Genomic DNA, 27,429 nt, shown 5'->3' with positions numbered 1-27,429 from the left:
TGCCGTCAGCCACTCTGCGCAGCCGCACGTTGTCGTAAAACCGGCTACCAGGATGCACACCGCCCCTACCCGGGCCAGCAGCGCGCCCCACCTACGCTCTTCCTCTGCGGAGTCCTGGTCTGGGGGACTCGAGGCGGGTGAGGCGGCTACTTTGGCCCCACCGGGATAGGGGTGTTTCAGCGGTGGCGCCAAGTTTAGGAGACCAAAGAAAGGGAGAGGGGCGTAAGGTGATGGGGTACTAGGAGAGGCATCCCAGAAGGTAGAATGGGGCCCAGTAGCTGTGAGGTCGGGGCCTAAAAGGGCGGAGAGAGCCGGGCTAATGGAAGAAGCATGGTGGTGGGAGATGCTGGGCGGAGGGGAGTGGCCTTGTTTTGAGAATAAGCTGGGAACAAACCCGAAGATTGGCCTAGAAGTAGGAGCCTTAGGTCAGGGGGCGGCGTCTTGGGGCGCACCCCAGAAAAAAAGGAGCAGGAAACCGCCCGCGGGGCAATCTAAGGCTTCTGCAGAACCTGAAGTGACTGGGCTTGGAGGCTAGCCCTGTGCGGGCTGTACTAGGTTACAAAGATTTAATTTCAGGTTGTAGCTCCTCCCTACGCAGCAGTAACAGGTTTTCCAGCCTGGTGGTGTGAAGGGCAGCCACCTGGAATGTACATTCCCACATTCAAATGTACTCTAGCAGGATTAAACATACTCCCTGTTTGAAGATAACAGGTTTGCAGAACAGATTTGTGTTATCCCTTAATCACCACAGAATTCCTTTAAATAGCCAAAAGCCTTGCTTTAAGGTACGGTCATGAGAAATTTATTGTTACACTATTTTGCGGTTGTGTGAATATCATAGAGTGCATTTAAACAAAGATGGCTACAATGTCACTAGGCGATATAATCTTATTGGCTCGCCATCGTATATTTGGGAGATCATTAACAAAACACGGTTATGCGGCTCAAGAGTGTATTTTGGGTCAAAACTAAACTATGCCCCATCTTCAGAGTTTAGTGTAGTACCTGGTAAATAGTCGGTGCTAAATGCATATTTGAATTAATGAACAAAGACAAACACAATTTGTCAGGTGCACCTCTGTTATACAGCTGTTTTATAATTAGAAAATAGCTCATTATTTCTAAGCCAAAGATAACATTAGGAGGAAGAATGTGCTGTATTTCTATCAACAAGTCCCCATTGTACACATGGTCAAAGAACACCAGAAGAAATTGGAGGGAAATCAATGTTTGAAAACATTCAACCTTACTAATAATTTGGAATATTAAAAAAGCCAGATGAGACTTTTCATACCTACTTAAACTAGCAATGTTTAAGCAGGCACAACTTTTATGTAGACAGTACAACTGAGAAGTATAAAATTTCCAGATTAAATGAAAATGTGTGTTTGAAATAATTAAAATTGAGTAGTAATTATGTAAAACCTTACTTATGAATAAGAATTGGAAGATTAATTAAAGGGCTTAAACTGTAACTTTAATGATTTTTTAAAAATATTTTTAGTTGTAGATGGATACAGTACCTTTATTATTTTTATCTGGTGCTGAGGATCAAACCCAGTGCCTCACATATGCTAGGCAAGCACTCTACCACAGAGCTACAACTCCAGTCCCTGTTTTAACTACTTTGAATTGACTAAAACATCTTGCATTTGAAAATTAACAGTTGGATCTAAGCCTTTGTTATAAAGTATGAAGTGATCTGCAATTTTACTCTTCACTTGGGTAGGCTTGCTTAAAACCTTGTTTTGCATTTTTCAAAGAATAGTTTATATTTTGAATGTGTTTTTGATTTAGGTATAGCTAAACTGTGAGTACAGCTTAAGTAGTCCAGGGGTGGCAAGATGATCCTAGAGGAGGGCTAGGAATTAGGAATTTGATTAATGGAATCTTGTTTTCAAGTCCTGAGAGAACAAGCCTGAAGTTGCCTAAACAAATAAGATAAAGAAAATTGAAGAAAAAAAGACTCAAAGACTCAAAAAGTCTTAAATAGAGTGGCAATATAACTGATATACAGTAGGTAGATGGAAAGAGACGTTACTTGATGCTGAAAGATTTTGGATTGTTTTGTACATATTTAACAGTAACATAATGATGGGATAGCCAATGAACAGTTTATAATTTGTACTCAGGCCAGGCATGGTGTGGTGGCACATGCTGATAATCCCTGCAACTCAAAAGGCTGACACAGGAGGATTCCAAGTTTGAGGCCAGCCTTGGCAATTTAGCAAGGTCCTAAGCAACTTACCAAGACCTTGTCTCAAAATAAAATATAAAAAGGATTGGGGATGTAGTTCATGGCAAAGCACACCTGGGTTCAATCATAAGTACCAAAAATAAAAATATGTAATCAGAAGCCAAATAAAAAAACTCAAGGCTAAAGGTTTAGATTTCTCACATTTAAACTGAAGTGCTAAACGAAACCTACTTAAGTTTTGAGTAGGTAGCTTTCAAATTGATTTGGGAATCCTAGTTCTTTAACTACATGTTTCTGGCTGGGGCATGGGGCATGGGGCATGACCTATAGTCTCTGCCACTCATAAGATTGAGGAAGATCACTTGAGCCCACCGACAGTTGGAAACTAGCCAGGGCAAAATGATAAATAAATACACATGTCTGGCTGGAAGGGTGTAGCGTAGTGGAATAGCACATACTTACTATGTATAATGTCCTGGGTTTAATTTCCAGCACCAAAAAAGAAAAAGAAATTAATTTCTGAGTCTTCATGTTTGCATTTGTGAATTAGAGACTTTTTGTCACACAGTTTACACTCTGAGGCTTTTATTTGCACATTTACAGGGCTGAGGATGTTGCTCAGTGATAAAGCACTTGCCCAGCATATGTGGGGCCCTTGGTTTGATTCTCAGTACCTCCAAAAAAGACAAGCAAATTTTTAAAAAATGAACAAATGCATTTGTATATTTACATATAATTTCAAAAGAAGAGCAAAATTGGTTAATCCTCTGATAATTATAATCTATTTTGTGCTTACATTAGCAATACCAATAGTAAACTATCTGTAGCAATAAAGTAATCCTCATCTCCACTCTCCAGATGAGTAAACATGCTACCATGGAGAACACTTGAGGAAATTGGCCTTCACTAAATGTAAATGGCTTTATGGATTACTCTCAGCCAATAAATGAAAATGATTAATGGGATTTTGTTTGCAAACTCCATTTTATTCATTGTGTGTGTCTTTTTTAATTCATAAATCCGGTACATACAGGCAGTTAAAATTGGTTATCATTAATAATCAGAAGCCGCTGGTACAACATAGTTTTCATGAAAACATTGTAAAATGGAGAATACACAATAATAATCTCTTTGACAGCAATGGTTGCAAACATCCATGTTTCTAAGAAAATATAATTTTACATATATATGCATATTAAGCAAGCTATACCTCTTACATAAATTCAGACAATTGAAGGAGTGTGCAATCATAATGCTTATTTTATGGAAAAATGAAAATAATTTTACTTATGACCTAAATGCTTTTAAGTATAGTCCTCTTAGATAGGATGTAGAACATGAAGATATTTTCCCTTATGACCATTCAGGTCAAAAAGAGCTGAAAAATGTGTAAGTAGGATTGCTATTACGAAGTGTATTTAAAATAAATTCTTAAGGTACAAATTGTGAAATGTTCCAATCCCAGCTAATTTAGGGAATTAAGAAGAGAATAGTCTTCAATTTTTAAATGACTTTTTAAGGAATTGCGCTCAACTAGTTTTTATGAGGTCATCTGTTTTTAACCTAACATGGTTTAGAAATTATTTTATAAACTCTAAACATTCTAGTTCTTTAGTTTTTCTCAAGAAAAGAGAACTTCAGCAGTGGCAGAATGGCCTATCCCAACAGCACTAGAGGACAACACAATAAGTCAAGGCCTCCTAGAGCACCGCCAAATAAAAGTCTATTAAAACAATGAAACAATGCCTATTCCTGCTCAGAGGCCTCTCACTTTAGAAACCTGAATGAGGATCACCAACACAATTCACACAGTTTTTAAAATGAAGTCCTCCAGTGGGGATGCTTAGTCATTATCCATGGTACATGAGCTAAAGCAGGAGAAGTTTTCTCCCCTGAATTCAACTTCCACTTTTTATGGAGGGATGAAGGCCATGTAGCTCCTTTTCAAAGAAGAGATAAAACACAAGGTAGAGGACTGAAATTTTTCTGATTTAATTTTTCTGAAAAGTTAAACTCCACATAATGGTAAGACTGTTCACTGAAAGAAAACTAATAAGTAAAAACTGATTTAAGAGACAGACATTCAAGATAAATTTACTGGAAATACAGTAACAAAATTTTGGCCTGATAACCCTCATGCTGTCATAGAGCAAAACACTAAAATTCATGCAACAGAGAAACTGGTATGAGAACTTTTCCAGACTTCTTAGGGGAGGAAAAAAAACAAAATATACTGTTTTCTTCTGTTTGCTTTCATAATGAATTATTACTGCTATGGCTGGCTTTCCCAAACTTTCCCAGTTATTTCTGATGAAAAATCATTCTTCAATAGAAGACCAGGTAAACTTACACAAAGACATCGGATGCCTTTTGAAAACTGTCTGCTAGAAGAGTAATAAACTGGATTACATAGAACTACCTCCATAACTACAATAGCAAGTAGAATCGGACGGGAATTAGTGGTAATTAGTATAATTATAATAAAATAAGCTTGTTCTGAAACCACAGAAGTGGTAAGAAGAGACTGTATAAAAGCTACTGGGTTCTCTAGAAAATGGGACACAGTATACAGAATGTGAGAGTATATAGAACTCACACTTGAGTTATAAAAATAGACATGGTTCTCAGACAAAAAGCAAATGAGTACAAAAGAATTCACCAAACATGAACTATTTTTAAAAGACACATCTGTATAAAACAAGATGTTACCTCAAGAGTTCCAAGAGTAGTCTGTTCAAATGGCTGAAAAGGGGAAATGAACTGGACACAGATCAAGAATCCAGAACTGATCTGTCCTACTCTTCTGTTTGGCAGTGTACATTGGTGGTCACAGACTGCTTTTGGAGATTTTATATTCATATATATATATATATATATATGTATTATATATATATATATTATATATATACACACACATGTATGTATATGTATGTATGTATATGGTGGCTGATTGGTTGATGGTACTGGGTGAATGTTAAATAAACACTGAAAACTGAACACTTGTAGCTTCTACACTTGACAGTGTTGCATATGAGAAATGATTCTAGGTTTCTTCACCTCGAATCAACCCTCCCATTCACAACTCATGCTCCATGCCCCATGGTTTCTACTGTGCCCTAGAGGATCAGCCTAGACTAAATATATAATAGAAAATAACTCCAGCCTTGAAATGAGGGGCAGACCAGTTCATGCTCAGTACTCATAAATCACAAAGAAACACTGAAATTAATGGTCTGTCTCCTCTTTAACTGCAAAGGAGATGCCATGAGTTAAAGAAAGTTATGAGACAAAGTCAAAAAGATATGGGTAGCAGCACCTTTCCATACCCGCCTGGATTTTTAAGGAGCCTTTCACTCCTTATTCCTTTCAAAACACAAAGTTCATCTGTTGGAAGAAAAATAAATGGCTCTAAAGTTAAAGAGTCCCCAGAGAAAACTAGCAGTACATGAAATATGCCCTATGTGAGCTAAACGACAAGCTGCAGGACCAGATAAGAGGCAGCCCAAGGCCTTAATTATGGTTTTAGAATGAAATAGCACAATACGGGCAGCCCTTTTCCCATCCAATCAAAAATTCAGCACCATCCATGTCCAGTTCAAACAATTATTGAAGAGTGGGCTTTCATCTTTGGTACCACCTCATGAGTTATTCTTGGTTTGCAGTATCTGCAAAGAAGCAGAAAAGTTGGTACCTTTGCCTTGTCTGTGAGTACAAATGCTGGGACTCTGATTGCTGCAACCATTGAGGCCAAATAAATTAATACTGTAACACACAGGAGTAATGCATCCAATTCCTAGGTTCCGGATAATAGCAGCCATGCCCCTGCAGGAGCGGGATCATCCATCCCCATTGGTTAAGGCCTTCGGTTTGTTATCCTCAGAGTGAAACAAATCACTGTTCCCACGGACAAGGAACTGCAGATGAACCCATGGTCCACATATGGACAGGGATTTTAAGTACCAGACATGCCAGGCACAGAAACAGGTCTAGCGGATAACCATCACACTTGGAGAAGCTTCTGTTTTGGCAGCACAAATTGGAAACTTCTTAGTGTACTCTGGTTTAAGTCCCCTTTCCTGAGTGAAGCAGCCAGGGAGTGACCAGTTTCCAATACTCAGCATTAATTCTCTCCATGGTCTTCTTCCACCCAGGCTACAATTTTCCCTTCCCATCCAGGAATGGCATCATCATCATGAAAAACCTAGGTGAACAAAAAAAGGCACAGTGAAAAAAACAGAGTATGGTAGGGAGTTTCACTAACCAACTGCTGCTGCTAAAAAGAACTCAAAACATTAGGGATAAGAAAGTGTAGAAGAAATGCTGAGAGTAGTGGAACACACCTATAATCTTAGAGGCTTGGGAGACTGAGGCAGGAGAATTGCAAAACCAACGCCAGCCTCAGCATCTTTGTGAGATCCTGTTTCAAAAAGTAAAAAGAACTGGAAATGTACCTCAGTGGTAGAACACCCCTGGGTTCAATCCCCAGTATTGCAAAAGAAAAAAAATGTAAAAGAAAGCCTGAGTGTCTATTTCTCTTTGGTTTTGTCCCTGAAGTTGCAACTGGTATTTTATGTTTTTTTCTTAGTTCCATATTTACGAAATGGTAAAAAAAAAAAAAGTCCCTAATGCTGCTTTGTTCAGAGATTTATAAGAATAAATTATGAATCACAAACTGTGTTGGGCTTCTTAGAAGAAAGCAGCATTGGACACATTTTTTAAATGAGAAAAGGAAAAATTTTGTATTGGGCATTGTAAAAAAAGGGTTGGAAAGAAGATCAGTCTCTCAGATGCAGTTTTTTTTAATTCATTTATTCAATTCATTTCCTAAGCCACTAACAAAACAGGATTATTAAGACATTTCTGTGAGGAAGCCTTTATAAAATATTAGTTTTTCCAATGTTTTTTCATTTGGTAGCCACAATAAAGGCACTTGCAATAAATAATACAGCAGAACCCAGAATTCTGTCCCCCCCACAAATGGCTATATTTGGGAAGTGGATTATAAAGAGAAGCACAGGGTAGAAAAATACTCAAGGAATTGGAAATCGGCATAGATGGCTATTCAGAAGTTCCTTGTTCTCTTTAGGAGAAACTACCACCACATAAAATAGTTGTGAGTTTTCATACCTGTTTATTTTGTTCTATGTAGGAAAAAATTCTAAGATGTGGCTATAGCTACAAAAGGGTTTATTGTCTTGGGTTTTTTATTTTCCCTAACAAAATAAAACCTTTTCCTTTTTAAAATAAAAATTATATCCAAAGTCTCAGTCAAGATAATCAAATTCTAGAACTAAAGAAGCAATTATCCTGGCCATTCTATGATCTTCTTAGGTCAAAGGTGCCAGAAAATTCCTCTGACCATTAGGGAATTCAGGTACTCATGGGTACTAGTCCTTAAACAGAAGGCTTTGGGGTACTAGTATGACCAGTAATACCACCCAGATTCCCCAAGGATTTTGTACCTCCTCTTTGACAGTGCCAAACTCAGGATCCAATGCTTTGAAGTGATACCGATGATTCCCTTCCCTATCAATAGCTGCTTTAAAATCCTTCAAAGTCACCTCCCCTAACCTGCAAGAAAAGGAGGGCACCAACACAATCAATAGGATGGAAAGATAAAGTGTTAGCTTTAAACCCAGGCCCCTGCCAAAGTCAACAGGCACAAAGAGCATGTCCTTATTAGGTCACTGCCCCTGGTAACCAAGATAACTCTAAAATAGCAGAGGTTGGGGAACCAGTCACAACTAGGACATGAAAACAGCATTATAAATCCAGTGAGCTGAGAATTTAAAATAGATTTATTGCTTCAGCAGTAGCCACACCACTTTTTTTTTTATTGTAAACAAATGGGATACATGTTGTTTCTCTGTACATGGAGTCAAGGCATACCATTTGTGTAATCATAAATTTACATAGGGTAATGTTGTTTGATTCATTCTGTTATTTTTTTTCCTTCCCCCCCACCCCTCCCACCACCACACCACTTTTTTATTTTTCTCTGGAAATAAGACATAAGGTCTCTGAAATCAAATTTGCGAAATAACTACAAATATGCCTAAGCTCTCTTGATTTCCTTCTTTGATACAATATTCCAGTTCTCTAGGCTGGTAGAATTAAATCAGGTATCATCATCTTTATCTGTCTAGCTTCAGAAAGCTGTCTTTTAATCCACACCAAATAAGTAGATTCTCTGGGAGGGAAAAAAAAATCCCATAACTTCTCAGTACTTGGTTCCAGAGTTTTAAAATCTTTATTTTGAAACCATAGGAGGAAGTATATTAACTGAATTTCTGGAAAGTTTTCAATATAAATCTCAGTGTGGATTAGTTGCACTCATTAAGTAGTAACAAAGATCAGTAAGTAAAAGCCAGACGCAGTCCCTGTCTATCAGCAGACCAATTCTGAATACTTAAAAAAAGGTATTTCCAAACCTGCAGCATATTTGCATCATTACCAGGATCGGAAGTACTGTTATTACTCCTGTGCCTAGCACTAGATCATGATTTGTCTTTCATAATGCCACTGGTTAGTGACAAAGTTGGAACGAGATTCTCTATCTCCTGGGCTCTTCCATACACATACTGCTTTTCAAAAACCTTTCAGCTGTTCAAAAACCTTTCTTTTTCTTTTTTGTTAAAAAAAAAAAAAAAAAGATCCCAGCATCTCACCTCTTTGGTATATTGACCATGAAGGGTGTGAGTGACCGGTCAGTGAAATAGAGCACTTTTGTGCAGGCGCTGCTCACAGTTGGAGAACTCTGTGAGTGAGGCAATTCTGCAATCAAAGAGACTGTGGTTAGGACATTTGATTTGCTCCATAACACCCTTCACACTTATAAAAATGTCTCAGGAGAATGAGGCTGCCTGAGGTCACGGCAAAGCTCTCACAGTCTTGCCAAATGCCATGTCCATAGGACATGATCCACAGAAAGTCACCACTAGAATCATGAGGAAAAGAGGTGCTGTGGGCATGGACTTTATCACAAGGACCATCATTTCTCACCCATTCCAGGTATTTTTAGCAGGGGGACAGCATCTGACCTGACAGGCATTGTTACTAAAGATCAAAAGCAGACAGAGTAGCCCAGCAAGATTTCAACTGAGGCAGAGCAGATATACAGAGCAGGTTCTGCAAATTCTGCTACAGTTGGATTTTGGATGCTAGTAGTAGGGAATACTCATGTGATTATACTCTGTGAATACTCTTCACACACACAGGCACACACACACACGCACACACATACACACACACAACAGGAACAAGAACCAGAGGTAAAGGAAGCTTAGAAACTCAGATTCCAAAGGGTCTATGATTCTAGTTTTAAAAGTACAAGATCTACCTTAACCCTTAGCTATAATCTATATGTGATGATCCTGTGGGCTTTCACTCAGGTCCCTAACTTGTCTCTATCCTTTAAAAAAGTACTTCAGAAAAGGTACAATTTAAAAATGAGACTTATAATTGTGACTTTAAAAGACTAGGAGAAAAGACCCATCAAAACTTTTATCATCTAAGGACCAAAAACCAATAATTAAACTTTTATTAAAATCTCTCCTTTAATTTCATATACACATACACACAACTTCTTAACTTCCTCAAGATGTTAACATCCATCAAACTGGCAGCCACAATTCTGGGAGGGGGTTTAAAATAAGAGTATGAGGGAGAGTTCTTCTTCGAAGAATACCTATTATCATAAATACATGCCATGATTTTCCAGCACCTAGCACATTGTACCCGGCACATGGTAGTTGTTGAATATATATTCACTTTTGGTATGAAATCATATAACTGATTCATTCATTCACTAAACATTAATTGAGTACCTAATATGTGTTAAGATTGTGAGAATATAAAAATCAACTACAACTAGGCACATGCCTGAAATTGCAGCACCTTGAAAGACTAGGGCAAGAGTACTGCAAGTTGGAAGTCAGCCTGTGCAACTTGACAAGATCTTGTCTCAAAATAAAAATTTAAAAATTGGGGGTACAGTTCAATGGTAGTGCACTTGCATGTATGAAGCCCCAGGTTCAATCCCCAGCACCACAAGAAAAAAAAAAAAAAATCAAGATTGACAAACTGCAAAGGGCACTCCAACATTTTCCCAAAATTGGAAAAGACGAACATGTATTTAAAGAAGACACTGAGAAGTAGTGGGTAGGCAGAGCCAGTCAGAGGCCTCTGACAGGCTAAGACTTTAAAATGTAGGTCCTGCTGAGTGCAATGGCACACACCTATAATCCCAGTGATTCTGGAGGCTGAGGCGGGAGGATCACAAATTTGAGGTCAGCCTCAGCAACCAAACTAGGCCCTAAAGCAACTTAGTGAGACCGTCTCAAAATAAAAAGAGCTGTGGCTATAGCTCAGTGGTAAAGTGCCTCTGGTTTCAATCCCCAGTACCAGAAAACAACAAAAAAAAATATGTAAGTCTTAACGCTATGAGAAGATACTAAAAGGAAATTATAGATTAGATTACACTTTAGAAAGATTAATCTAGCAACAAAGTATGAATTGAATGTGATAAACACTGGAAGCCAGAAGCTCCATTAAGAAAGAGTTGAAACAAAATGAAAGATGAGGAAAGGTTAAGATGTAGCCCTGGAGCCAGAGAAGGAATGGATTTGAAAAACCTTTAGAAAGTAAAAGTCTTGATACTAGAGAATTAAAGGGAAAAGTAAAAAATGACTTAAGATTTATAGTCTGGGGCTGGGGTTGTATGTAGCTCAGTGGTAAAGCATTTGCCTAGCATGGGTTCGATCCTCAGCACCACATAAAAATAAATAAATTAAATAAAGGTACTTTGTCCATCTACAACTAAATTTTTTTTAAAAAGATTTATAGCCTGGGAAGACAGATACATAGTGATACCATTACCTATGATATGAGAACAGAAGTGAATTACTTATCCTAATTATTCATTTAAAATGTTTATTAAGTATTTATTGTGTATGAAGTATTCAAGATGCACAAAGAAATTAGCAAAATTCCCCACATTGAAGGATCTCAAAATCTAGTAGAGTGAGACAGAAACAGTTTCCATATAATAAAATAGACATGAAGCTAGTTGCCATGGGTCCCCAAATCCAAATTCCTATGTTGAAGCTCTAACCCTTCATGTATCATACTGGAGATAGGGCCTTTAAAGAGGTCCTAAAAGAGGCCATAAGTGTAGAGTCCTGATCCAACAGAACAGAGAGAAGGCAACCTTCTGCAAGCTAGGAAAAGCGCCCTCACCTGTAAGGAAAATAAATTTCTATTGTTTAAGACACCCATGTTTGAAATTTTTGTTATGCAGCCCTATGTAAGACAAATGTTATATACACATTTGAGGAGCATTTTAAAAAGAGTAGTCATGATGTCAAATTCCACAGAGATCTAGCAGAGAAAGATTGGTTTGGTAAATCGATCATCAGTGACACTAGTGAAAGTAGTGACTAGTGAAAAAGAATGACATTTCACTTTTAAGTCCATGATCCGTTTAGAGTTCACTCCTGTATACAGTATGAGGTATAAGTCAAAACTCACTTCTTTTTAATTTAAATTTTAAAACTCACTTTTTTAAAAGTATGGGTCTTTAATTGTTCTAGCATTAGTTTTGGAAAGCCTATCTTTTTGCCATTGATTTGCCTTCATTTGCATCATTGTTGAAAAACTCAACTGCTCAAATAATGTGAGTCTATTTTGAGCTCGGTTCTGTTCCTCACACACTCATTATGTGTCCATACATTCACCAAACTACACTGTCTTGATTACCTTACTTTATAGTTAATTTTTATATCAGTGTGGACTCCAACTACTTTTTTCATCTTTTCCAATATTTGGGAAGGGAGTTAAATCTAGTCTTCATATTGCTCTATATGAATTTTGGAATCAGCTTATTTTATCTAAAAAAAAAAAAACTCTTGTAGGATTGTCATTGAAATTGTATTGACTCCAGATAATCTGGCAAAGAAATGCCATGTTAATGTTGAGTATTCCAATCCATAAACACAGTTCCTCAGTCCATAGGTTTATATCTTTCATTTATTTTATCAGTGTCTTACAGTTCTCAGCACACTTCTGCTGCACGATTTTATATGGCTTATGCCTATTTCATGGTATTTTCGGTGCCACCATAAATGGTTCCTTTATAATTTTTTTTCTATTTCCAAATATTCATTGCTATTATATAGAATAAGTGCAACTGTTTTATATTAACCTTATGTCCTGCAACCTTACTAAACTTACCCTTAGTCACATAGCTTTACTGAAGGTTCACTGGTATCTTCTATATAGACAATCACGTCATCTACAGACAAGTTTTTTAACTTTCCAATTTCTGTTTTTCTTTTATACATCTGTGTTCATTAGTGACACTGATTTTGGTATCAGGGTGAAATAAAATGTGTTGGGAAGTGATCTCTTCTATTCTCTGGAAGAATTTGTGTACAGTTGGCATTTCTTCCTTCCATACTTCCATCTGGTCCTGATGGAGAATTTCAAATTTTGAAATCTCAAAATCCAGGGGCTGGGCTGTAGCTTAGTGACAGAGTGCTTGCCTAGCATGTGTGAGGCACTGGGTTCAATCCTTAGCACCACATAAACAAAAAATAAAATAAAATAAAGACATGCTGTCCATCTGCAACTACAAAATTTAAGAAAAAAACAGAAATCCCAAAATCCTGATTTGATTTTAAATTATAAATTCAATCTTATTTACTATAAAACTATTCAGTTTACACATTTCTTCTTTTCAGTTTGTATCTTCCAAGAAATTTATCCATTTTGTCAAGTTGTCAGATTTATAAACATGAAGTTTTTGTTTTGTTTACTGAAGTACAGGGGACTGAACCTAGGACTTCATGAATGCACTCTTATTACTGCACTACATCCCCAGTCCATCCAATCCATAAAGTTGTTTTTAATATTCTTTTTTTTTTTTTAACCAGGTATTGAACCCAGGGCTGCTTCAGCCCTGAACTACATCCCCAGCCTTTTTTATTTTTTAATTTTGAGACAGAGTCTCGCTAAGTTGCTTCTGGCCTCACTAAGTTGCTGAGGCTGGCTTCAAACTTGCAATCCTCCTACTTCAGCCTCCTGAATTGCAGGGATAATAGGCAAGTGCCACTGTGCCTGGCTTTAATATTCCCTTATTCTTTTTAATGTCTAAAGGAGCTATTATGATGTTCTATTTTAGTCCTAATAATGAGAAACTGTGACCTCTTTGGGGGTCAGTCTGGCTACAGGTTTATTGATTTTATTAAACCTTTTAAGGAACCAATTTTTGGTTTGATTGATTTTTTTTTCTGATTTTGTTTTCAAAGTCATTGATTTCCATTCTAATATTTATTACTTTCTTCTGCTCGCTTTGGATTTAGTTTGCCCTTTTTCTCATGTTTCTCAAGGTGGAAGTTTAGATCAGTGACATCATTGATTACTGTTCCTCCTTACCGTGTATGTACTTAATGCTATGACTTTCCTTCTAAGAACTGCTTTTGTTGCATCCCACAGATTCTGACATACTGTGTATTCATTTCATTTTCTACTAAATTCCAAATAGTTTGCATTTCCTTCATGAATTCCTCTTTGATCCAAAAGATATTTAGAAATGTGTTTTCAATTTCTAAATATTTGTGGATTTTCAAGGTATTTTTCTATTACTGATGTCTAGTTTAAATCCACAATGATCAGAAAACACACTCAGTATGATTTGAATTCAAGTTTTGTTTTATGGCCAGATTACTATCTTGGTGAATATTCCAAATGTACTTGAAAAGAATATGTATTCTACCATCATCAGGTGGCACGTTTTCTAAATATCAGTCACAAAGAGTTGATTGATAATTGATATACTGTCTACTAATTCTATTGATTACTGCAATTCTATTGATTAAAGTCTCCAATTTTAGCTGTGGATTTATTTACTTCTCCTTTCAATCAATTTGTGCATCATGTATTTTGAAACTATTATTATGTACATATTTAGGATTGTTGTTTTCTTCTTAGTGAAGTAACCTCTTTTTCATTATGTAGTATCTTTCTTTATATCTGGAAATAGTCCTTGTTTTGAAGTGCACTTTATCTGATTTTTTTTTTTTTTTTTGGTACCAGGGATTGAACCCTCAGGTGCTTAATCACTGAGCCTCATCCCCAGCCCTTTTTATCTTATTTTTTTGAGAGAGAGTCTTGCTAAATTGCTTACGGCCTCACCAAGTTGCTGAAGCTGGCCTCAGACTTGGAATCCTCTTGCCTCAGCCTCCTGAGCTGCTGGAATTACATATATGCACCACTGTACCCAGTGAAACATTAACTTTTTAATTGATAAGATTAGATCACTCATATTTAACATAATCATATGTTTGGATTAAAATCAACCATTTTCCACTAAATACAATGATAATAGTTTCATGGTCAGTGTATTCCAACCATTGTCAGTAGTTTTCAGACCAGCAACTCTATGAATAACAGTAAATGGGTATTATCATCCACATCTACCAATGAGGAACACAGCTTAAAGGAATAAAGCGTCCAGCTCCTAGAGTCCCAGAGTTCCTAAGGGGCACACCAGAGTTAAAATAAAACTTTTTTTAACTCCAAAATTATATTTTTCCTACAAATCACATAGCCTTCTAAATAATATTATGCTGGTAGAAATAATTTTTAAGTGATAAAGAGCTATATAATAAAAAACTGATTTTTTAAAAATTATCTTCTTCCTAGTTGTATTATATTTATATGGTTTTTGGTTCCATTTCTTTTATCTTCTTTTTCTCCTTGTCTCCTTTTTTTTTTGTTTATCTCTTTGTTTTCTGGTTTTTTTTGTTTGTTTTGTACTAGAGATTAAACTCAGAGGCACTTAATCACTAAGCCACATTCCCAGTCCTTTTTACTTTTTATTTTGAAGCAGAGTTTTGTTAAATTGCTTAGGGCCTTGAACTTGTGATCCTTCTGCCTCAGCCTCCAAAGTTGTGGGGATTACAGGTAAGTACCACTGCACCTGGCTCTCCTTGCCTCCTTTGGACTGAGATTTTTACATGCTTTCCCATATTGTCTTCAAATACCAGTGTTTTAGATTTTCAATTTTGATATATCAGCTCAATTTCTAAGCAATATTTTTAACAATGAGGTATTTCACACATTCTCTTATTTTTGATACTAGACTGAATATGTTTATGATCTCTTTTTTATCTCTACTATAAACTATTTATTTAATATGAAAAAATTCATGGTTGCTCCTGGACTTACAATGTACATTTTTAATTAGTCACAGTCTGTTTTTGTTTATTTTAGTTTGTTTTGGTGCTTAGGATTGAACACTGAGTCTTGAATATACTAAGCATGCACTCTACCAATGGGTTATAGCCACAGCCCCAATTTTCAAATGACAACAGTACAGATCTTCCCCATAGTCTAAGAAACTTACAAATCCCACCTCCCAAATTTTGTGCTATCGTCATACCTGTCACTTTTACATATGGCATAAATCCACAACACAGCAATACTATTTTTGCTTTAAACAGTTTATCTTTTAGATAATTAAAAATCAGATTTGTTTATATTTAATCTTCATTTTAAACATTTCTTTGTATAGATTCCAGTTTACTTCTAGTATCAAATTCCTTCTAAGGAATTTAACATTTCTTATAGTGCAAGTCTGCTTATGATAATTTTTCCAAGTTTTTGTCTAAAAAGACACATGTTCTCTAGTAAACAATTCTCGGTTTACATTTTTTTTTTTTTTTTTTGGCTTTCAGTATTTTAAAGGTGACCCCTCCACTTATGGCTTTCATCATTTCAGAAGAGAATTATATTGATATTCGAATCTTCGTTCTTGTATATGAAATGTTTTCCCTTTTCAACATTCACGATTCTCTCCATATATTTGTCAGTAACTTGAATATTTTGTTGCTATTATTCATCCTTCTCTAGGTTCTGAGCTTCTTGCATCTGTAGTTTGATATCTTCTCTTATTTTTTTTTAATTTGGCCATTAGTTCTTCAAATATTTCTTCTGCCCTGTTCTCACTCTTATTCAGGGATTCCAGTTATACATGTTTTAGTCCATTTGACATTGTCTCCCTACAAGTATTGATGCTCTAGTTTTGTTTGTTTCCCTTTCCCTACACTTTTTCTCTTTGTGTTGAAGACCGGGTAATTCCTATTATCCTGACTGCAAGTGTGCTGATTCTTCACTGAGATGTGTTGAGTTTACTTATGAGCCTGCTGACAACAGCCTTCATCTTTTACTTTTATTTTTAACATATCTATGTGATTCCTTCTTAAAATTCCCATCTCAGTGCTAAAATTCCTCATCTGTACACAAATATTAACATTTCTATTAGAGAATTTATCATAACAATCATAGTTATTTTAAATTCCTTGTCTGATAGTTACAACAACCTTGTCATATCTGAGTTCGGTTCTGTTGATTGCTTTGACTCTTGACAGTGACTTTTTCTTTTTTATTAAAATTTTTAATAAAAATTTAGACATGAGTTGAACTGGGATTGGGACTTTTGTTGTTAAGATTACCTCAGTGCATCATCATCTTCAAGTTCCTCTAGAGTTATGTTTAGGAGACACTTGTTTTCTAGAGGGATCTCCCTCAATGTTCCTGACCTGTCCTTAGGCACACTTTGCCTCAGTCAGACTCAGTTTCTCTATGCTTGTGCCCCTCACTCAGTGGTAGATTGCTGTTGCTTTTTACACAGTGCTTGCTCATCTGGTTAAGGGAGGTGAGAAGGGATTCTCTGTGGTGCTGAGTCAGCCCATCAGGGTTTTTCAGTTCCTACCCCTGTGGTAGGCAACCTCTAATGATCTGAGCTCAAAATGGTTTCCTTCTCCTCTGTCAGGGCAGAGGGTTCTTTTGTTTTTGTTTTTTCTTTTTCCATTTCCCTTCTCCCTAACAGTAATGGGTCCTCACTTTTGCCTGGATCAAGAAGGGAGGGAACAAAAGGATTTTGCTGCCCTCTCCTAGTGGTTGAAGGCTTTTGATCCACAAAGAAGCATGGTCCAGGTGGGGCTTCTGTTCTTCTCCTTCAGTGGCAGATGCTCCCTTCCTCTGGGTTTGCACCACTGGGGGAAGTTTGGGGTGTGTGTGTGTGTGTGTGTGTGTGTGTGTTTGTTGTTGTTGTTGTTGTTGTTATTATTTGGTTGGTTTTGTGGTGCTTGGAATTGAACCCAAGGCCTCATACAAATAAGCGCTCTACCACTGAGCTACTTCCCCAGCCCTTGGGGGAGGTTTTCTTTAGATTTTATCCCTGTAACCAATCTTTTTCATAAGAACCCAGCAAAGGTCTGTGGTCCCCAAGGTTCTTTGCTCAGTCTTTTGCAAATCATTAAAAATCTTAACTGAATCCTTCTGTTTATATAATGGCCCCATCTTCTTCCCGTGCCCTGGCACAAATGAGCCAGGAATTGCATCCTACTTCTCTTTGGAAGCACCTGCTCCTAATTCAATCTGGTTGATTTCCCTGTGACCTCATCTTTCTGATGAGTTCAATGAAATTACAATATTTTAGATTATCCAACTTTTTCTTGCTGTTAGAGTAGAAATAAAGAGTCTTTCCCCCCTCAGAGGGGTAAAAAAAGAGTCTTTCCACCTTTCTACATTATAGGCAGAAACCAGAACCATATTGCTTTTTAAAATTGTTTCATGGGGGACTTGCTTAGGGCCTAAGTTGCTGAGGTTGGCTTTGAACTTGTGATCCTCCTGCCTCAGCCTCCTAAATCACTGGGATTATAGGCATGTGCCACTGTGCCTGGTCTTTCAAATCACTTTGTTAAAAATGAGGTAAAAGTCACATAAGGTAAAATGTATCATTTTAACCCTTTTAAAGTATACAATTCAGTAGCATTAAATACATGCACAGTGTTGTGCAAACAATCCCTACTATCTAGTTCCAGAATATTGTCATCATCCCAAAAGGAAACCTGTACCCATTTCTCCCTCCCTCTATTGTTTCTGGCATCTATTCATTGCCCATTCTGGACATTTCATATTTACAGACTCATACAATCTGTGCCATTTTATGTCTGGTATCTTTCATGTAGCATAATGTTTTCAATGTTCATCTATGTCATCTCTGTTGTGGCATGTATTAGAACTTACTTCCTCATATTCACTGTTTGCATATACCAAAATCTGTTTATCCACTCATCAACTGATGGACATTCGGGTTGTTTCTACTTTTTGGCTATTGTTCATAATGATGTGTAAACATGTACATACAAGTCTTCCAAACACCTGTGTTCAATTCTTTAAGATATATACCTAGAAGCAGAATTGCTTGATCCTATGATACTTCTACATTTAACTTTTTGAGGACCCACCAAACTCTTTCACAGTACCTGAACCATTTTATATTCCCATAGCAACTTATAAGGATCCAATTTCTCCACATCGTTGCCAATACTTGCTATTTTCCATTGTTTGGAAGCATCAAATAGGTGTGAACTGGTATATCATTGTGGTTTTTCATTTTGATTTTTGGTGCTGGGGATTAAGTCTATGGCCTTGTGCATTCTAAGCATATACTCTACCACCTACCACCATACTACACCCCCAACCCTCACTGTGGTTTTTGGTTTGCAGTTCCCTCGTAAGGTTTTGAACATCTTATCATGGATTTATTCACCATTTGTTTAATCTTCTTTGGAGAAATGTCCTTTGAAGTCCTTTGACCATTTTTATCATATTGTTTGCCTTTTTGTTGTTAAGCTTTAAGAAATCTTTATGTATTAACTATATGATTTGCAAATATTTTCTCATATTCTGTAGGTTTTTTTTTTAAATGGATACAATACCTTTATTTTATTTTTTCATTTTTTATGTGGTGCTGAGAATCGAACCCAGTGCCTCACTTCTGTAGGTTTCTTAGGAACAAAAGCTTTTAATTTTTGTGAAGTCCAATTTTTCTATCTTTTTCTTTTATTAAATATACTTTTGAGGTCATATCTAAAAAACCCACTGCCAAATCCAAGGACATGAACACTTCCCCTATATTTTCTTCCTAAAAGTTTTACAGTTTTAGCTCATATACTTAGATCACTGATCCATTCTGAGTTAATTTGTATATGGTGAGTGGTAGAGGTCTTAGTTCATATGGATATCTGGTTATTCCAGTGCCATTTTCCTGGTCAACTGACCAGAGAAAATGGGTTTTTATCTGAACTCTCGATTCTATTCCACTAATCTACTGTATTACTTTTTTTTTTTTTTTTAAGCACTAGGGATGGAACCCCGCTGAGCTACATCCCTAGTTCTTTTTTAATTTTTGTCTTGAGAAAGGATCAAAGTTGCTAAAGTTCTTGCTAAGCTGCTGAGGCTGGCCTCAAATGACTGTGATCCTCCTGCCCTCAGCCTCCTGAGTCACTGGGCCTGTGCCACTGCCCACTTGTATTACTTTTAAAATATGTAATAATTGTTGTTTTCTCTCAAGAGTAAATGACAAGAAAGGAAGGGTGTTCAGAAAGAAGATCATTTTTTAGTAAATTTGGTTGTGTTGAAAAAGAGATCATTTCCACATATTTCCTTTAATCCTCAAATCTTTCAAGATTATCTGCATTTCATAGGTAAGAAAGTTGTGATTCAGAGTTATTAATGTTCTTGTCCATGTTCACACACTCTGCTAATCTAAGTAGCAAAGCCAACAAGATATACCTCAGAGCTGTCTGATTTTATTTTAACTTTTTTGATACTGGGCATTGAACCCAGGGATGCTTAACCAGTGAGCCACATCCCCAATTCTTTTTATTTTTTATTTCAAGACAAGGTCTAGGGCTGGGGAGATAGCTCAGCTGGTAGAGTGCTTGTCTCGCAATCACAAGGCCCTGAGTTCGATCCCCAGTACCACAAAAAAAAAAAGACAAGGTCTTGCTAAGTCACCTAGGACCTCACTGAGTTGCTGAGGTTGGTATTTAACGTGCAATCCTCCTGCCTCAGCCTCCCAAGTCACTGGGATTATAGGCATACATCACTGTGCCCAGCTTGTCTGATCTCATATTCTGTATTTTTCCTACTCTAGTGCTTTATGTTCAGTTTTGGACCTAAGTTTAAGTTCTTTGGACCCTCACAGAGAGAACTAACTGACATTCAAAAATATATCCTTGAAGCTCAGAAAAGGGCTGGAAATTAAAGATAAAATTTAAAAATAATCACCACATAAAAGTAGTTGAGGGTTGGGGTTGTAGTGCATGGTAGAGCACTTGCCTAGCATGTGTAAGGCACTGGGTTCAATCCTCAGCACCACATAAATTAAATAAATAAATCAAATAAAGGTATTGTGTCCATCTATGACTAAAGATATATATATATATATATATATATATATTTTTTTTTTTTTTTTTTTTTTTTTTTTTTTTTGTGGTACTGGGGATTGAACTCAGGGCCTTGTGCTTGCGAGGCAAGCACTCTACCAGCTGAGCTATCTCCCCAGCCCCTAAAGATATATTTTAAAAAATAAGAAAATTAAGTGGAATAACTGAGAAAACCAATCTAGTGGACTAGCAGTGAATGGAAGTGAGGAAGAAAAGAAAGTGACACTATCATTTTAAGAAGCTTTATGTAAGAGAATAAGGGAAATAAATCAGTAGCTAAAGGGACGGCAGAGTCACACAAGTTTTTGGTTTGATGAGATGAGAGACATTTCAACTTATTTGTGAACATGAGTATCACTGGAAGTTTTAACACCCTAGTGAACAAACCACTGTAAATTTGTTTGTTGTGTTTTTAGTAAGAACTATATATGAAAGAAAGAATTTTTCTAGGGAGGGAGGGATTTATTGGACTTTTGAAAAAGAATTTCCAAATATTTAGAACTATTTGGCAGCTTACACTCACCTAGAGAAAATACTGAAAAGGATAACTAAAAAATTAAAATTTTCAATAAATGACTATTACAAAACATTGCTAGGAAAAGATACTGAAACTCATTTTGGAACTAAAATAAATTGTTTCATTACCAACACAGATACCTCACCCAAGAGAAAAGGATATCTAGGATCAGAGGCTGGAGAATGTTATTTTTATTTACTCTACAAAAACATTTTAATTTCATATTTGTGCACATATTTTAAGAGTTTTTCTTTAGAATCTGCCTTTCAAAGTGTTCTTTGTTTTGTTTTTTAGTATTAGGGATTGAACCTAGGGTCTTGCATCTGCTACATAAGTGCTCTACCACTGAGCTACATCCCCAGTCCTTTTTAAATTTTATTTTAAGATGGGGTCTCACTAAGTTGCCCCAGCTGGTCCCAAACTTCCTCCTTCCTCAACCTTCTGAGTAGTTAATGTGATTTTTTAAATTACATACATAACAGAAAACTGGTTCCAGTCATATTTTTAATATTTGATTTTATAAGTCATTACTTTTGAATTTGGTTTTTGCAAAAATAAGACAATGTGAATAATATTAAACAAAAAGGTAAGATGTACACTAAAATAAAAATGGACAGAAAAGATAGATTTCCAACAAGGTGAACCTAACCGGGAAAAAAACATAATGATCAGGCAAAAAGAGGGTTAAAATGACTTCCTAGCCACAGCCACTAGATGGTGCAAATATTTTTCAGGACTTAAAAGTTTAATGACCTAATTACTCAAAACTTTTAAGGAAAATTCCCCAAGAAATTAAATTTCTTGCCTTTAGGAGAAAGTGAATATTTTTCTTTCATTTGTATGTGTGTGTTCTTTGTGGCTACAGGGTGATTTGTATGTGTACATGTGTATCTTTGTTGTTTTTTTATTTTGCTTTAGCTCAGCATAAACGTGTTGAACTTGCATATTTTCCAGATATCCTAGCCCCTGAGCCAGTACTATCCTGCATGTGACTACATGATTACTGGGTTGATGGTGGTGGTAATGATGATATGTGCCCTCGTAGTTCTAGAACTAACTCAGTTCTACCACTGCTAAGGAAAAAAACATAAAAGTGAAGTACTACAAGAAAAATCTATCCCCCAAATACTGGTATGAAAAATACCAAATTCCTGGTCTAAAATGCTAGGAATTCTTACAGAGCTATGATGAGTACTTACTTGAATTAGGGGGCCAGGAATCCCGGTATTCACTACCTGCTTGCATTCTGGGTGACTTGCTCCAAACCTGGGAAGCCACACAAAAATCACAGGAATTATAATCAATGGAAGAACTTAACCAAGAAACTTAAATTACGAAAAGGAGCCTAAAACATATATTCTTCTACTACCTCTTCCAGAAAATACAAAAATTAACACATTTATCTTAATGAAAAGCTTTCCAGTTTCCAATGCATTTTCCATATATTTTTTTCATCCAAGGCTAACTTCATTATGGGGGGAAAAGGGAGAAGAATAAGCAGTAAAGAGAGATCATGCGGTCAAGAGCCAAATTAGACAACTACACAGCTGCTAAGACTAAGAGTTACCACGAATTCCTTCCCTGGATTGTCATACCATGATGAATACAGTTCCACTGAGAAGAAAACCAAAGAGCAAACCAACTGGAATCTTCAGCAGGGTCTTAGGTCTTTTAGTGCTGCCTTCATCTAATTTAAAATTCATAAAACCAAGCTTGCTCATGGAGCTTGCTTAAGTGAAACATTGCAACAAGAGAATTACCTTTCTTTCTTGTTTCTTCTGTGTCTCCATGATGTGCAGGCGCTCCATAAGACTGGAGATGCCCTGCTCCAGGCTGTCAATGGTGTGGTGCTGAGGATCATGGCCACTGAAGCTGTTGCGCAGGCTGCGGAGAGCATCTCGAACAAGCTGCAGGTCACTGGTCTGTGGACAACAATTAGATGCTGTTGCCATGGTACAGTACCATATTATTAGCCACATCCCAACCACTGGACGTAAGAAGATAAAGGAGAAAGGTGTATCCTTTATTTTTGTGGAAGAAAGTTTTCTCCTCAGAGACAGACCTACTGTTCGCTCACTAATTCTTAATTTTACGTAGCTAATGCCTCACATTAGGGAACTAGAAGCCTAGTTCACTGGGGATGGCTGGGACACTGTTCTGGTTTTAGCCAGAAGTGGCAGGTCTGTGTTCTAATCCAAGGAACCTACCCCTCTGTGGGTGATGGAAGCAGCTCCTTTTCCTGCCGTTGGAAGGAGAAAACCATTGCTTTGAGAATTGTGACTGTTGTAGTTGGTCACCTAAAGCAGCCAGAAGAAATTATGTCTGTTAAAGGAGTTCTGAACAAGACACCCTGTCTTAATTTTCTTCTTTACATTTATCACTTCCCAATAGAGTACATAATTATTTGTTTAATACCTCTGTAAAAATGTAAGCTTTGCAAGCGCTGATGCATTTTCCCTTTTGTTCCCTGCTAAATCAATGCTACATTGAGTAATGCTTACAAGGCATAGGGAATGCAGAATGAATGAAAGGAAACCTTGGCCTGGAGGCCACCAAGTTAGCCTCTGTCACAGTCACTGGAGGGTCTCAGAATGCTATTCCAGCACCTCCTCTCTTTGCTTTATAACAAAATAAGAACAGTTTAATATTTTTTGAACCTGACTCTGAGCCAGGTTCCTCTAACAGGACCATATTAGTTATTTATGTGGATATGTCAGTATTATTTCCATTTTCTAGATAAGTCTTGCACTTAGGGCTCATCTTAAGGTTATACAGAGTAGACACAAGGTTGGAATTTGGAACCAGGCTTTTTTTATCCTGGAAGCTGCACTCTTAACCCCCTCCCCATATAGCCTCTCAGAAAACTGTCCTGTGGCATTGGTTCAGCTCTTGGTGACAAACAAAATCTCCCTCTTTGCCAGGAAATGTGGGAGAGAAAACACAAAGTTCAAGGTTACCTCATCCGCCTCTCTTTTCATACAGTGAGCCAAAAGGACATCTTTGTGTTCTAGTTCACGTTCTAGATCCACCTGCAAAACATGGATGAAATGAGAAAAGGGTTTCTTCAGGTCAAAGGCACAGGAAATTCAGTGGCTGAGTGTGTTCCGACCTGCTGGTAACTGGCATCCGAGAGTTTCCGGAGTGCATCTTCCAGCTTAGCCTGGTGCTGTTGAAGGAGGCGATCCTTCTGCCCCAGCTCTTTCTGCAATAGAGACAGTGTTTTCAGATGGGTGTTGAAACCCTCTGTAATGCAATTACACAAAGCCTCAGTGGGCAGGCCTTTCCCCAAGCTATACCAGGAAGACTTGACACACCACAACAGCCTTACAAAGTGCAAAGGATTCTTGGAAGAAGAGGACAGGAACTACCATTTGTAAGAGGCCCACTATGGGCCACTGAGGCTAGTTAGAGACAAAGATAAACCTGGAACTGAAGTTTTCAGACTCTAGGTTCTGTTCCTCCTAGCAATGCTATCTATTCTTCAGGGCTGGTGAATCAAGCAACAAAGAAAAAGATTTCCTTCCAGAAAACAAGGATGAGAACAGAATACTTAAGTGTTCCTTGAGCAACAGCAACAATGGGCTATTCATAAAAGGTCAGGTGGAAGTCATTTTCAAACCAATATTCATTCTCTTTTTTTCCCAATATTTATCCTTACTTTATATTCTCCCAAGAGCCGGTTCCTCTCATCCAACTTCCTCTGCAGATCCACCTGCAATGATATAAAGAATTTACTGGCATGTGCACCAACATTCCTGGAACCAACATTAATACTGGCAGTTATAGCATACAGCACAGAGAGGGCATAGCTATGATAAAAACACACAGTTTCTCTCCATGTCTTTATGTAAGACAATCAGACAACAGAACCACAATTTTGCCTCACTGTCCTCAAACTTGAAGAAGTTAAGGACCTTCCTGCCCAGTGTGGTATGGGCTTTCACCTAGGAACAGCAATGAATCTTCTGATGGGGAATAAAGATAACTGCAGACTCTGAGGGTAAGCATCCCAGAAGCAAGATAAAGAGACATCTGGATGGCAATCTACAAGGAATTCAAATGGAATCCTGTTCAGCTGAGGGGTCTCACTGAAGTCAGAGCTCATTCATTTGACTCACATTCTGGTTCTGCAGTTCATCTTTGTCCATATTTGCCCTCAGCAGTTCTTGTTTGAGCTGAAGAACAGCTGTGTCCTGCTGAGTCAATCTCTGTTGCAAGGCATCCTGGGGGAAAAGTATACTTATTATTTTTTTAAGTTTTTTTATTTTTTACTTTTTAAATGATGTTAGACCTTTATTTTATTCATTTATTTATGTGTGGTGCTGAGAATCGAACCCAGTGCCTCACACATGGTAGGCAAGCGCTCCACCACTAAGCCACAACCCCAGCCCCAAAGCATACTAATTATTATAGTCTCAGTTAATCAATTAGTCAATTATTATCAAAAGTTACTAAATCCTTGACCAGCATTAGTTCTGCTAAATTGGGAGACAAAAGGAGTATAAAGATCTGTCTTGCAATAAGAAGCTGACATCTGTCCTTTCTGAAGACACTAGCATCTAAAGGAAAACCTTATCCATTGTCTTACCAACCTGACCGAACCTGATTTTTCTTCCACCTACCACTCATTCCTACCCTAAACTGTATTCCTGATTGCCTGGTGTCCACAGAATGGGACCAAATAAACCTAAATTCAAATTACAACACTACCACTTACTACTTTTGTGACATTGACCTTGGACAATGAACTCTCCCTTCTCCCACCCTAGCTTTCTCATCTATGTCTTGGGCATATAAATACTGCATCAAGTTTAGCTCTTTTTCCCTCTGCCTCTCTGCACAGTAGTCCCATTTCCTAGAGGGATGGTCCTACCCTTGCCCGCCACTCTTCTCACAAATAATTCCGGAAATCACTCCCTCTCTTGTTTCCACAGTCTTGCTGCTGTCCTGCTTCCACTGGCTTCCAAAACCTATTCTGGACCAGGATTGGGATTATATTTCCACTGTTGAAGTGTTCTTGGACTGATATTTCCTCATTCCAATTCTAGGATCTTACAGCTTTAGGCAGTCTTCCCCTCGGCGTGAAGCCTCTTAGTTCCTACCATGCCTAGGAAAAGGTAAGCTGGAGGTACAAGGGTCAGCTGTAACACATTCCTCCAACCCTAGTAATTTCAAATGAAACTACTGGGTTGGGGTTGCATTCAGTATTATTTACTCTGACTTTTCTGTGCAAAGAAAGGTGCAGGCCCTGAACAATGTAGTAGCCCATTATGCTGACTTAATTATGCTGATTTCCATGACAGTACATGGCAAAGATGTCCCTGGCATTGGTACTTTAGAAGAACATTTGCAAAGTGTGCTCCAGGGTATGTTAATGAGTTACAAGAAAAGGTACTTTTTGGGTTAATAATTCTAAATTTGTTTAAGCCAACCTCTTTATGACAGACCTTCTCAGATTCTTTATCATGCTATTATCCACTGTGAATCTTCTCGATACCATGGCGTTTTCCAAACTTATTTGACCATGAAGCATATTTGTGTTTTGAAATGGTTACAAAATATACTTTGGAAGATATGGCTGAGTTACAGTCCAGGCTAGTTCATGAATGGGTATGCAAGGAAGAGGGGAACAGCAGAGGCTTAAGAATATCCTCTTATACTTATGGGTATTTATTCAGCAGATAAATCCCAATTAGATAAATAACATATATTCATGGTTATTAGCTAGATCACTGTTGGTATTTGCAAAAGATTGGAAAATAAAATACCATCAATAGAAATATAATTAAATACATTAGCATATATGCATACAATAGAATACTATGCAAGTATAAAAACGACCTAGGAAGGTTTTCACTGAAACAGAATGATCTACAAGATCCCTTGCTAAGTGCAAAGAGCAAAGTAACAAGCTGTATTTACAGTATACTACTATTTGGGTAAAATACACATATGTATATTTTATAATATACATACACATTTGCTGATAATTGATAAGTTACCTCCAGGAAAGAGAACTAGATGACTGGGGAGACAGAAAGAGCAGGCAGACTTTTCATGATCTGTCCTTTCATACCTTTAAACCATTTGAATGTTATTAACTATTCCAAAGCTAAGTAAGTAACAGTTTTTCTTTGGGGAAAAAAAAAAAAAAAAAGGACATTCTTTCATTTTAAAAAGGAGTACCTTACACGTGGAAACAATTGAGGTGGCACAGAGGGAAGTGGTAACATCATGAATCATAACTACCAGACATAAACCTCAGCACAACAAAGATATATTCCTCAACATGTCTCACTTCTCACCCACAATAGCACAAAGCCTGATAAAGACCCCTAGCAAATTACAACGATTCTCCTAGCACCCAACTCTCACCACTCACCAATAGACTACTTTACCTTCCAGAGACTTTATTG

The 27,429-nt window shown here is 37.3% G+C and overlaps 1 protein-coding gene across 4 annotated transcripts in view; it reads right to left on the bottom strand.

Annotated features, from left to right (window-relative positions):
* Window positions 1-2,757: 2,757 nt before the first annotated feature.
* Dixdc1 (DIX domain containing 1) overlaps window positions 2,758-27,429 on the bottom strand; it is an 83,100-nt gene continuing 58,428 nt past the window's right edge. For 3 of the 4 annotated variants that reach the window (XM_047516108.1, XM_047516107.1, XM_047516109.1), the window contains 10 exons: window positions 25,132-25,236; window positions 24,672-24,725; window positions 24,123-24,215; window positions 23,971-24,042; window positions 23,221-23,310; window positions 22,774-22,935; window positions 22,213-22,279; window positions 8,866-8,971; window positions 7,660-7,768; window positions 2,758-6,398 (listed from right to left, as the gene is read on the bottom strand). In XM_047516108.1, the coding sequence (XP_047372064.1) occupies window positions 6,318-6,398; window positions 7,660-7,768; window positions 8,866-8,971; window positions 22,213-22,279; window positions 22,774-22,935; window positions 23,221-23,310; window positions 23,971-24,042; window positions 24,123-24,215; window positions 24,672-24,725; window positions 25,132-25,236 (939 nt within the window). In that variant the 3' untranslated portion in view covers window positions 2,758-6,317. The remainder of the gene's footprint in view (window positions 6,399-7,659; window positions 7,769-8,865; window positions 8,972-22,212; window positions 22,280-22,773; window positions 22,936-23,220; window positions 23,311-23,970; window positions 24,043-24,122; window positions 24,216-24,671; window positions 24,726-25,131; window positions 25,237-27,429) is intronic. The other variant, XM_047516110.1, reaches the window with a different exon arrangement.

Source organism: Sciurus carolinensis, chromosome 11 (assembly GCF_902686445.1).
Source record: "Sciurus carolinensis chromosome 11, mSciCar1.2, whole genome shotgun sequence".
In the NCBI taxonomy this organism is placed as follows: domain Eukaryota; kingdom Metazoa; phylum Chordata; class Mammalia; order Rodentia; family Sciuridae; genus Sciurus; species Sciurus carolinensis.
The sequence above is the reverse complement of the archived record's forward strand: the minus strand, read 5'-3'. Positions and strand labels throughout refer to the sequence as shown.